The sequence below is a fragment of the Ambystoma mexicanum genome, chromosome 11 (assembly GCF_040938575.1).
Source record: "Ambystoma mexicanum isolate Mex_15411 chromosome 11, UKY_AmexF1_1, whole genome shotgun sequence".
Classification (NCBI taxonomy): domain Eukaryota; kingdom Metazoa; phylum Chordata; class Amphibia; order Caudata; family Ambystomatidae; genus Ambystoma; species Ambystoma mexicanum.
The window spans coordinates 1,291,762,163-1,291,774,997 of record NC_090934.1 but is presented as its reverse complement, the minus strand read 5'-3'; the positions used below and the strand labels follow the sequence as shown (position 1 = coordinate 1,291,774,997).

Below are 12,835 nucleotides of genomic sequence, written 5' to 3'. Positions count from 1 at the left end.
GCATCTTATCCTTCTGACTGCCTCTTGCTGTGCTGCCACCTCCACCTCAACTTTTCACATTCCACCTCCAAGTCCAATTTCACCTAGAGATATGGTTCCCTGCCCACCTCCCTGCGACATAGTGTCCTGCTCAACCCCATCCATCCCTCCCCCAGGGATAGGGTGCCTTGGTCACCCCTGGCACCCAGGTATAAGGTGCCCTGCTTCCCAGGGCCTCTTCCCTTTCAACAACTTCTCAACCTCCTTCTTGACATTCCTCACCTCCTCCAACTACTTATGTGGCTCCTTTTTACACCATCCTACCACCTCCCATCACCACCTTCCTTTACACGTCTGCCCACCTCCAGCAAGTCATCCACATATTACCAACTCCTTCAACAAACCTCCTACCAGCTATTCAGATGACACTACTACCTCCTTTACCGCCTTGTAACCTTCTCCGTTATCTCTCCTCTTAACTTTTCCACCACCTCTGATCCAGTCCACTCACCAGTCCCCTCTTTGCTCCTACTCCAAACACCTTCCTTCAGCTCACAAAACGCCTTCCTTTCTCCACTTCAGGAGCCCATGTACTTCCCACATATAACAGCATTTTAATTGACTATACTTGGAAAGCATAAGCCAAAACATCTGGGGGTCATTGCTGGGCTTTAATCCTTTTTTGTCTGGAGTATTTCAAAAGGTGTTTATTGGTCTTTGCTGTTCAGGCACCTCTGACATCCTTTGTCGTGACTCCAAGGGTTCTTCTATTTCACCCTTGCTTTTTAACTTGTATATGCAGCCTCCCTTTAACATCATCAAAGTGGATGATTTTGGATCTCAGTCATATGCTGATGTTACACAGCTCATTTTGAAACTTGAGCACTCTCCACTGCAGCCTGACCATCTGAACACAATTTATTGTCTACTCAATCCTGAAAGAGAAATAATTGATTAGATATGAAAGGGTCAAAAACCTCCTTATGATCACCAGGCAGATTATTTTGTTATCCAGCTGTGACTATCTTGGCTCGCGTTTATGTCCGGTCAGAAATGTGAGCTCCTTTTTAATGTACTTACCACTCTTCTCTCTTGTATTGAAGAAAACTAAAAACGGGTTTTTTTCAGATGAAAACAGTCTCCCTTCTGTCCCAAAATGGGACCATGCAGTGGTAGTGGGTTCTTTAATTCCCGCCTAGACTACTGCATTTCACTTCTTAGATGTCTTCCTAACTCTTCTTTCAACAGACTGCAGGTTATCCAGGATTCCACAGTGAGACCTGCTCTTGATCTTAATATGACCACAAGTCAGTTGGTCAGAGATCACATACTGGTGTAGTGTGCAGGAATGTATTCTTTTTAAGGCCTTGTGCTTTATATAAGTGCCTTTGGGGCAAATTCACAGACCGGTTCGTCCATTAAGATCTGTGAATAAAAATCTTATCTATGCTCTTACTGGGTGATCACCAGGAATCAACAGACAACAAGCCTCAAACCTAAAGTGCAACAAGAGTTTATTTGTAATTGTGCATAGGTTAAGGGAAAAAATAAACGGTATAGACAAAGGTAACTAACAAGTCTCCCAAAGTTCCTCAGTGGCTGCCTCCTGGGAATAACTTTACAATTCACCCTCTCTGGTATGTTGTGGATACAGCTGCAGTGGTCCAGCTTTGGGTCGTCCCAGTTGCGTCTTAAATGTCTTCCCCAACCGTAGTTAAGGGAAGACCAAACAGTTCTTTCTGTGCCACTAGAAGGGAAAGACATCATATGTGGCGTCCCACAGGGAGCCAGTATGTCGCCTCTACTGTTTAATCTCTACCTGAGGTATCTCTGCCTAGTCCTCGATCACATTAACATCTTTTTCACGAACTACGCTGATGATACTCAGTTTGTGATTGAATTGAGTGGTGACTACAAGAAGGACAGTGAACTGTTCATTCTCTACAATCTATAACCGTAGAATCATGGATGGATGCAAACTGGGTGTGTCTTAACCGTAAAGGACTCCCATATCCAGGATCTAGGTAAAGTTAAAACATTAGGAATGATGCTCGAAGCATCTCTGGGAACCGAAGCACAAGCTCAATATGTAAAAAAAGAACTGTTCCTATTATCTTAGGTTGCTAAAATCCATTAAACCCTACCTGTCGGATGCCAACTGTGCCACTATAGCAAGGGCAACTATACTATCATGCCTCGACTACGGCAATGCACTTATCCTAGGTGCAAATAAACAATGCCTAGGTAGCTACCAACAAATTCAAAACAATACAGTTAGAATTACCAAGCAAAAGTCAAGATTTGGTCAGATCAGCGAAGCCAGAAGAAAACTTCATTGGCTGAAAATCGAAGATAGGGTGCAGTTTAAGGCTCTGACCCTTGTGCACAGATGCCTTTATGGGAAAGCCCCAGCATCCCTAAAATCTAACAACTTCTACATACCTAGTCGAGCATTAAGATCTGCCGACACAGGTACGATTATTGTAGCCCCTCACAAATGGACTTCCAGACTGGGAAGAGCTTTCCCTACGGTGGCAGCCGGAAAGTGGAACAACCTACCAGCCAACATGGGAATGGAGGCGGACTATCTTCGTTTCTGAAAAAAGTTGAAGACACACCTATTCAATTAAACCTTACAAGCTAGTAATCTAGTTAAAATGATAGCCTGATTCTGTCTGTCCCGTAACTTCGTCCCCGGTGTTTGTGTCCATTGTGTTTTTGTTTCTGCGCCCCGATGCTTGCGAGCTACCAGTGCTATCTAAATAAATAAAATAAAAGGGAGGGTCAGAGTGTCTCATGGTAAGGGAGCAGGCTCAGTCTGGATTGGTGGCCTATTGCGGATCCTGCACTCTGTTCTGGGGTTCCCAGGATTTTCCTGGTTCTGATGACTGTCTCAGTCACCTCGGACGGTAAGCTCTCACTGGCTCTTTTCTCCTCCTAACTCTAATGTCTGACTACAGTGAGTCAGACCCTCGTGTACCTCCTGATGCTGTCTGGGTATCTGACTTTACCAAAAGCATCCTTCCACTATATAGCTCTCCCGGCCTCCACGCTTTCCCACCATCTCCTTCTGATATCTTTAAATTGGCTCTATTTTCAGCTCATTCAATGGTACTCACCAAGTTGACTGAGTAAAAACAACTTTTTTACTGTTTTTACATCAAACTGGTAAATCGGGGTTAGGTATAGAATAAGGTGACGTGGGGGTGGATGAGAGGGGTATAAGGAGTCCTTATCCACATTTTGCAGTACCCAAAATAAAAAAATAAAAATGTAAAATGGTATATACATATTTTTCTAATGTAGAACCCTTTCACCTTCTATCCCCATTTCGATGATACCAGTTAGTTTGCATCCATTCCTGCACCATTCTCAAACATCTATCTAGCATTATCGCTTCATCGTGAAGAAACAGCAGGATCTGAGTAATGTTGGACGACAACTCTATATCAACTGGGCCAGGGGGAATGTAGACATGTTGAAAGAAGTGGAAACCGTGCCGATAAATGGGGCATTCAAAAGGTCGAGGCAAAGATGGTGAAAAGCAACTGCCTAGTTGTACTCCTTAAGGTCTGTGTGTATGAAAAGAGTGAATATAGGTCAACCCAATCCCATTCACCTACTCTGGTTGTGCCAGAAGAATGCTGTGATCCAGGATGTCAAATTCATAGACAAGCCCAACAAAGTTAGAGCAGGAAGCCTCCCTCTAAGAAACAATCACTTCTCTCAAACATTATGGTTACCTCTGTCCCTTTGGGTGGCCAAAGCCCAGCTGAACACCAGAGAAAGGATCATGCTTCTCCAGATATTCCTGTAATTAGGCAGTGGCTTTCATCAAAAGGAATTTGTCAATAAAAGCAAGAGTTGATGTGCAGTGAAAGTTTGCTGGTTGGTTTTTGAGAGTCTAAATAAGATTTCTTTAATAAAGTTAAAACCAGCATTTAAAAAGAATAGATTTTCACTCTTTCTAAAGATTCACCTACAAAAATTGACCAATCCTGGAGCAGATAGATAAAAGTTATTTCCACCAACGTTTCCAGTAATATACTTGTGTGCGCGCAACCTAAAGCTTCAAAGAGATGACACAATTATAAACAAATAGCTCAGATAATAAGGTGAATCTGGAGAATGTCTGTCTCCCTGTCCTGTGGCGAAGTTGGATTAAGCATTGCCCATAAAATTGAGCCACCATATATTAAGAGCAGGCAATTTCTAAATTTGGTAGATCAAGATAATAATCTAGCAAGACATCTTTAGAATAGATTGAAAAGAAACCTAATTTGTACATTTCTTATTATGCTTGAAAACAGATGTCTTTAATATTAAGTTCATATAAAAAATGATCAGAGAAGATTTTAACACATCTGTTCAGAGTACCAAGATTTGCTTAGGCAAAGTTCACATTCCAAGCTATGTCCAAGAAATAGACTTTATCGTGGGTCAGAACTTTGGTGCACTGTACAAATCTTTGGGATTCAATATGGAGTATGAAATCCTGTGTGGACAAGATTCATCCGATCTCCAATTAAAAACACCCACATTCTTTTAGCAGCTATTCAAGCTCCTCCCAGGAGGCCTCAAAGTACTTTAAAATGGACTATTGCATTAAGGAAGGAGATACATAGCAGCAATTATCACCAACATCTCAATACCTCTGGTCACTTCACACAGAGATGCACAAAAGAGTCAAAACAGTAGTTGTCAGTGTGGTGCACGTGAAAGGTCTAGTACAGCAAATTGCGTTGACGACTCCTTTTTTACCTTATCAATTTTGACAAATGCATTATTGATGGGAAAGTCGTCAAGTAAAATAATCTGCTGGAGCACATGCCAGCCAAATAATTCGGTAGTGTCTCTCGCTGAAAGCCGAACTAGCCAATCAGTCTACTTGCCACTGCCATTAGAGGAGGTGCTTTTCTATAAATAAGAATAATTTACACAAGCTCGGTGAAACGAGTGCTGTAAAAAGTGTTTGATTTACATTTTACACTCCAACACCCTTCCATTGGTGATTCCAATGCTCTTGTCAAAAGTTATTATTTGGACATGGCTAGTGTGGTAATCGGCGCCTGGTGCCTGAAAGTCAAGCAGTTGTGATTTTTGTCATTTCTAGCCATGTGCTTTGATGAGGAAAGAACTCGATGAGGGTGGCCCAGAGAACCTGCCTGGCTAATCCTAGTTGAGTGCATAGGCATCTCCAATTTGCCCCTAGCTATTATTCCAGTGAAGGCCCAACCACATCGGATCTAGACAACAGGATGCTGGGAAAAGGCATAAACGACCAAGTGAACTGCAGCTCATCCTATCAATGGCGTACCTCTTTGGAAGCCACATTGAAAGCCATTCTTCTCTGTACTCCTGTACACGCAACGCTCATTTATGAGACTAATCAAGGCTCCCTAGACTGGCATTTACACTCTTTTCCATGGCTTCTAAGGTGCCCTGAAGGCGCTCAAGAGCGAAAAGAACAGTGCCAGTGTTCCCTTCATGGCCACACATAACACATCTGTGTACAGAAAACAAAGCAAACTCACATGCTCCTTTGTCTGCCATTACGTCATCGTCGCAAGGGCTTTGCAGCAAGGTAAAATTCCAGGTTTTCCACGAAAAGGGCGGTGGTCGGATTCCTGAAGAACACAAACGTGATCTTGTCAAAACTGTATTCTTGCTTCACAATTGCACCATTTTAAAATACCTCTGGCGTATTGCTTACATTGTCTCATTCACGATGTATTAGGGAATATAATCCTTTCCCATAGAAGTATCAAATGCATCATAGTATATATAACACATAGACAAAGTTAGAATGAATCATAAAGGGAAGCTGGGGTGGATCAATCCAACTTCAAAGGAGTGCCCATGTACAGAGAGAAACGTTTGGCTCATCTAGCATATTAAAGGATAGTGTTTTTATGTTATGCAATATATGAGAAAAAAGAAGGCAACCCATATCAGGCCAGCATCAAAACAGATTCACAGCACACTTGGGATCAGCATAGTTAATGGTGCAGCAACCTCACACGATTAGTTATGCTTCTATTAATTTACCTTGTAGCTGTCCAAGGTCATATGCATCTTAATTTAGTAACTGTCACCTAACATAGCTCTCAATCATCGGCTGTCCGTCAATCTAAGTCCAGTGCATGCTAACCTGTTTTTCGCTCATTTTTTAAGTGGAAACAAGAAAAGATCTCTGCTATGGACCTTCCTGGATTTCCAAGAAAGGGCAAAAATATCAAAGACGGCTTTTGTTTTTTAAACACACGAAGCTTCAAAATAGGTGCTTAATATAGCTTACTTCTCTGTAGTGTCACAGACACACATTCATTCTTCATAACATTTACTGGCCCTTTTTACAACAGTAGGCGTGGCCAGGAAGGATGTTAAACCAAAGGCGAATTGGCGACAAAAGGCCCTTCAGTTTTTGCCACCAAATCCAGTTCTTGCATCATCAGGAACATTTCAAAAGAACACAAAGATTAATTACATTTTCAAGCAACTCTTTTGCTTTTATCCAAACTGTAAACTTCAAAGAAATGCTTGCTCACTTTTTTAGGCGCTGATCTCACAATTGCACCGGTAAGTATATCAAGCAACAAGCCTACTCTAGAATGAACATCCCATCTTCCCAGTTTCAGAGGCATGTAATATGAGTGTTAGCAAGCCCCTCATTTCTGATGGAGGTCATATAGTGTGGTGAGCTTTGGACGCTCTCTAATGATCACAGAAAGCTGTTCTGGCAAAGGATTATGGCCTATTTCTTGGTAAGCCCTATATCCCAGCGCCATAAATGCAATTTCCACTAATTTTGCACAAGATATATGGACGTATAGCTTCCACAGAAAAGCTCCCTGTCTTAAATATGAAAACAAAAAAAACTCGAATCTCCCTGTTTAAGGAGCACATCAAAATATTTCCACAGCAATCTAGGCCAATAAAGCAGTCTTCTCTTTAATATGAGGGGGCCAAGTCACAGAGAGTAAGAAAATTGAATGTCTAAGTAATCAAATACTGTCACCCACACAAGCCTGTTCCCCCTCAGAAAACTAACTTAAAACACGATTTGAAACCAAGATTGATCACTTTCGATTTCAACATATTAAGCATCAGAGATTATTTTTCTCCGTAAATTATGTGCATTTGTCAATTAGGTCTTAAGTTCCATGGGTCTTTTTTCAATTCACATGGCAGCATATGTCTATAGCAACAACCGGACATGTCTTGTTTCTATCAAGGATTGGTTAAATAATCAATTTATAAATTAAACAATCTAGGTACAAAGGCACACTGCAGTTTCTGCCCCCTTGATGAAGGAAACCCACATTCTATGTCAGCCTGTAACCAGCAATATATCCAGCATTTGCAGGATTAGGGCTTGTTCTCCATTACCCAACCCTTCAAGGAACCCGAACTGCATGTCTGCCAAAAGAGATTAAATATTTAACTAATCCATCACCCAGGGCACATTATTTTTCTAAGGCTTTCCACAACATTCAGACAGGAAATTGGCCAACAGTAGGTAGTTTGCCCAGTTACCCTTAAATATTGGAACGACAACCATAGCTTTCAAGCTGGCAGGTATGATTTTAGCAGCAGCTATGGCCTTGCATGCATTCCGGGACACAAGCCCCAAAATCCTACACTGAATGTATTCAAATCTATGTGCAAGGCAATTGTGTGGGTGCATCAAGTTTACTGCTACCATAAAGCCTGAGAGGATAAAGGCCAGATCAACATGGCCTGAGTTCTGGTCAAACTCATTTCCTGCTAAATTGTCCTTCTCATCACTCAACAGCCTTATTTCAGCATTTTAGAAGGTTGGGAAGTGCCCTACCCAGTTCTGCTTCTGAAATAGTTGCGTTAAGTCCATCTGGTATTGTGGGTTCACAGATGCCAGACCGGACCAACTGCAAAAAAAGACACTGATTTCCCATTGCAGCTGTCCATTTGATTAGTGCAATGCTTTGACCTTCCAAGTCATCTTTCCTATGAAGTGTTGTCTACTATGCTTTTCTATTATCCACAATTAGAGCTGGAACCAGCAGATTTCCTGTGAGAGCTGGCAACAGGTCCATCCTAGCTTTATTGCAATCGGGATTAAACCAGCTGTTAAAATGTTACTAAGTGTAATTACCCTTTAGCAAGTTATTTCGTCTAATAGCAGTCACATGCTACTACGCCATTGTCAGTAAAGATTGAAAAGCCTTAATCTTTGCCATATGTTGTAAATTACTTAGTGAGCAGATTAATGCGTCTTCCTTAATACTGTATTACCTCTAAGAGTAGTCCAAATCAGTACAACGACGGACTAGTCTAATGCTCCTTTGAAAATGAAGACTTTCCCGACATCTGGCATAGATGTTGATACTTTTGTGGTACATTTGTCAAGTGTAATATAGGTCAGTTTGAGGGTGGTCATGCGGGCTTTCTGAGTGCCTCTCCGTAACATGTTTACAATATTACTTAAAATAATCTCTCCATAGCCGCACACGTGGAGCGTGTCGCAGAGTGTGGACGAGTGTGTGTTTGCTGTGTATGGCGTGTTGGGCGTGTTCTGTATCGCCAGCCGTGTCCTGGACTTTTGACCTTGAATACACGGCTCCGGATCTGTTGAGCCTTTTCCCCCTTTGCCCATTGCCCATTGCTCTTTGCACCTGCGTTGACCACTTTCACTGTCTGCTTTTTGTGTTCGCCGTTGGGTGCTGCTGTTACTTTTTCTTGCTCGGGCATTTTCCAAGTGGTGCTCCTACTTGTTGTAACTGTCACCATCATTGGCGGTGTGAAGTGCGTGTGGCAAAATAGATCTGGGTAGCTATTGTACATCCGACGTTTGTCTTCCGCTACCATGGGGACCCGTAGCGCAACTGCAGCAGCTGCTGCTGCCGCCTTTCTACTTGATCTGTCATCTACTGCTGCCCAGCCCTCCCTTGAGGACCCCCTTCTCTGACTTTGGACACCTAGAGCACTCTACAGTATGTAAAACAATGGCAGCTACAACGGAGACTGAGACTTCATTAGCAGAGGGCATAGAGTCTGATCCTGCATGTACAGTGACATGCCTCGATGAGCCCCGCTTTTCTGCATGCAACTCGGCTCCAGCGGTGGAGCTCGAACCTCCGTCTCTGGGCCGTGGGATTAAATCCTGTGCATGGAAGGTTTATTGTGTGGGGGCAAATAAAAGGAAAAAAGTAATAAAATCTCCTCAACTTTGTTAAAAAACATTTTTTTAAATCGCCCCCTAAAATCAGCGATTACTATCCAAAGCTTACGGCCTCCACTGCTCCATCTCCAGCTACGGATTCATAGTGTCTTTGGTACCATTACCTCGGCCTTCCTGTAAATTAGCTAGTGAATGGGAGGCAGAGATATCTGCGTCCATCCCGTGTTTGGGCTCGAGACAAATTAAATCGGTTTTGTCTGTGTTGGGGGCAGGAAATGGGACTCCGGCCTTGCCTTCCTTCCCCACCACCTCAACATCCATGCAGTCTGTGGCAGTCCTGTCCACGTCAGGTGACTCTGGGGACAGCGTTGAAAAAGTGGTGAAATCTGTTCTTGCTGACCTAGGATGCAACCTCATAGTATTACCCCTTTCTCCACCAGGTGGACCTAGTGGCCTTGCCGGATCTACTACTATTACCATGAATTCTAATCTGAATTGCTTCCCGCTAGGAAAGGTGGTGGTCTCAGCGGTCGTTCATCCTTCCACCGCCTTATCGGAAATCTTTCTTTTCCTCTAGATTATTCCACTGTTGATCCTGTTGAACAATCTAGAACGCAGGAGGACACTCACTCCTTTGATCCGCCTGCGAGCCCTCATACTATACCAATCCCTCCTCGGCTGAGCAGAGGTAGCATGAGCAGTTGCGACTCTGCAGCAATCTTTACTGCTCTGGAAAATCTGTTGTCCACTCTCCTCGTACGATCAGACACAACATTGTCTCATCTTGATTCACAGGATCTTGCGATGGCGGCATATGCTGCTGCTCTCAAATCACTGGATCGCACTGTCCTGTCATTAACTGTGCCTGTAAAATCCATCAGTGAACAGCTTGACCATGGAAACTCAACTCCAATCCCCGTTGGCAATATAAGGTCACCCACTCAGGCCGTTGCAACCATATTCTAACTAGTGGTGCCCAAAGAACCTCTTGTTGAAAAAACGGACAAAGTCAATAAAGCCAACAATGGCCCTATCCGAAAAAAAGGAAAGTCGTATGGCAAGCTATGAAGTATGTAAATAAAAGACCTAGCAAGCACAAATTGTAAAACCTCAAGGTCCCGTGTGGTATTGCTAGAAGGTTGACGAGTAAGTCCTTTCCTTCTTCTATGGATATTGTCCCTACTGACACCAATTTTCTTTGGACTTCAAGATCAAATCCTGAATTGCCTAATAAGTACACCACTTCAAGTTCCTTCAAATATTCTGGCAGGAACAACTGTGCTGTTCAGACTTCCTTTTCTATCTCTGAACTTGAATACACTTGGAGCATCACCCCCGTGGTGCCAGCGAACATCAGTGAAGCAGTCCATAGACCTTTGCCCATTCCATCGAACAAAGGCATGAATGAAGGGGGGGAAGGATCCCTAATTCCATTAAGGACGGGGTGGGAAACAAAGTAAATGTTTGGTAAAAGATTTTATTCCCGTCTACTCCTTAAAAAGTCTATTTGCGGACCCTAAATCTAAACCAGCATTCAATGTTTCTGCGGGCCCAGCAGCTGACCCTACGTGTTCATCTGTGGAACTAGTGGGGCCACTTGCTGACCCCGTACTGCTGCAGGGGGATGGGAGTTCCTCTATGGGATCCTCAGAGGGCAAGGTTAATAGAGAGCCTCTTTCGGAGAGGTCAATTTGATTATTTGAACTGGGCCCAAATCTTGGAGCTGTTCCCGTCCATTATTCTGCTTCGCTCTTTTGGCAGCAATGACATGAAGGCTGTGCTGCAGTGCGAGGGTGCAGAATACGTTTCTTTGTTTGTATACTTGTCACTAGATTCTGTGGTAGATTATGTTGCTGACCACTCACAGCTGTTGTTTAAAGCTTGTTATGAATGTACACCTATGAGTTGTAACTCTCTTCCTTCTTTGATGCCTGGGGGTGGTTCAGCAGATGGGCCTAAACCAACAACCTATAGACAAACAAAGTAACTTATGCCCTTCTTACCACAAGGGGCTGTAGCTGCCCCATTAAAACCCATGCAAGGTGGAATGTCACTTATGAACACGGGGGGCTGGGGGGGGTGGGGCTGCCACTGGTATTCCTGATTGTTAGGAAAGTTTCCCATTTATGTGTCATTTTCCCTCCAGTTGTGTACTCCCCTGTGTTTTTTGCTGCTGTTTAAAACACCATAGTCTGACTTTGCCAGTGAAGCAAGCCTTCAGCTGCACTCCACTGGGCTTTCGCTCACTTTATTATGGGGAAACTGACATGCCCTTAAAGGCAGTCAGTACTGGGAGACTGTTTCCCTTAGTCCTTTCCAATGTTGCCACTTTTCTGCAACATGTTACAAGTGCACAATGTACCTTACAGTACAGTGAACCTGGGTCTTCCTTTCGTTTCCAAAGGCCCTACACTCCCTCAAAGGATTTTTTTAGGAGAAGTGCAGATGTGCCTTAGACAGAGCTGGTGGCAGCTTATCTTTTTGTTTAATTTTGACCCTTTCTTGCCATGCAAAACGTGTTTACCGTGGTTGGCACAGGAAGGTGGCCTGGCTCAAAAATGCCATGCCACAGGGTTCTTTGTCCTGTTCTTTGTCCTGTCCTTTGGCCATCTTGCCCCTTTGCCTTCCCCAGTACGAGGCGATCCGGGTCAGTCCTTATTTGGGGATGCATTCTCCCGACCACACCAAGCTTTCACAGGCTTCTGCATGCCCTGTGTGTGTGCCTCCAGGATGTGGGCTGGATTGTCTAGTTCCAATACACATCCTAAGTGCCAGCGAGTCTGGGAGTCTGGTGTGCTGTGAATGACTGGGACCATTGTGGTACGTGATTGGTCCACGTCTGGTGTGTTTGTATGTGAGCAGATCTCCCATTGTGTCCTCTTCGTTTTGGCGCAAAAGAGATTCTGGATAAGAGAAGGCTCCAAACATCTGCACCAGGTCGATCTCTTTAGTTTTATTTATTTATTTATTTATTTATTGTATTTGTTAATACGCCCAAACCCTAAGGTATCACGGCGTAGGTTACAGAGAGTAGTACTTGCTGGTTACAAGGAAAACAGGACATATGCAAACATTAAGTCATAATACATATGAACACCTTCTTACTTGGTTACATTTTGTTACAATATGTACACATAAATAGAATAAATGCTGAAGTGGTAACATTTGACCATAGTTGGTTTTTCTCTATGTACAAGCAGAACACCACCAACTAATAGGAATTTTAACATTGGGTAGTGGCCTTAAAATGTGTTAAATAACCAGGTTTTTTTGTGAGTTTCTTGAATTGGGTATGGGAGAGCTCACTGCTGATAGCGGTGGGAACAGTATTCCATAATCTTGGGGCTGCAATAGTGAAGCAGGCTTCTCTGGTTCTGGAACTCTTGAAACGCAGGACATATAGTAGTGTGTCATTGTTGGATCTAAGGAGCGCATAGGGTAATTTAGGCGTGATTTAGGCACTCGGGTAGGAGGGTGAATTTTGGGTGATGCAATTATGAGTGGTGGTGGGTGTTTCATAGAGGATCCTGGCTTGGATGGGGAGCCAGTGACAGTCTCTCCTGGCTTGGAAGATATGGTCGCTTTTTTATTCGTAGGGCTGCTCGGAGTGCTTTGTTTTGTAAAAGTTGAAGTTTAGAGAGGTTTTTCTTGGATGCGCCTAGTAGGAGTATGTTACAATAATAAAGTTTGGAGATG

The 12,835-nt window shown here is 43.3% G+C and overlaps 1 protein-coding gene across 9 annotated transcripts in view; it reads right to left on the bottom strand.

Annotated features, from left to right (window-relative positions):
* Nucleotides 1–12,835, bottom strand: part of FAM227B (family with sequence similarity 227 member B) — a 1,598,354-nt gene that overhangs the window by 887,816 nt on the left and 697,703 nt on the right. For all 9 annotated transcript variants that reach the window (XM_069624770.1, XM_069624767.1, XM_069624774.1 and 6 more), the window contains one exon: nucleotides 5,514–5,606. In XM_069624770.1, the coding sequence (XP_069480871.1) occupies nucleotides 5,514–5,606 (93 nt within the window). The remainder of the gene's footprint in view (nucleotides 1–5,513; nucleotides 5,607–12,835) is intronic.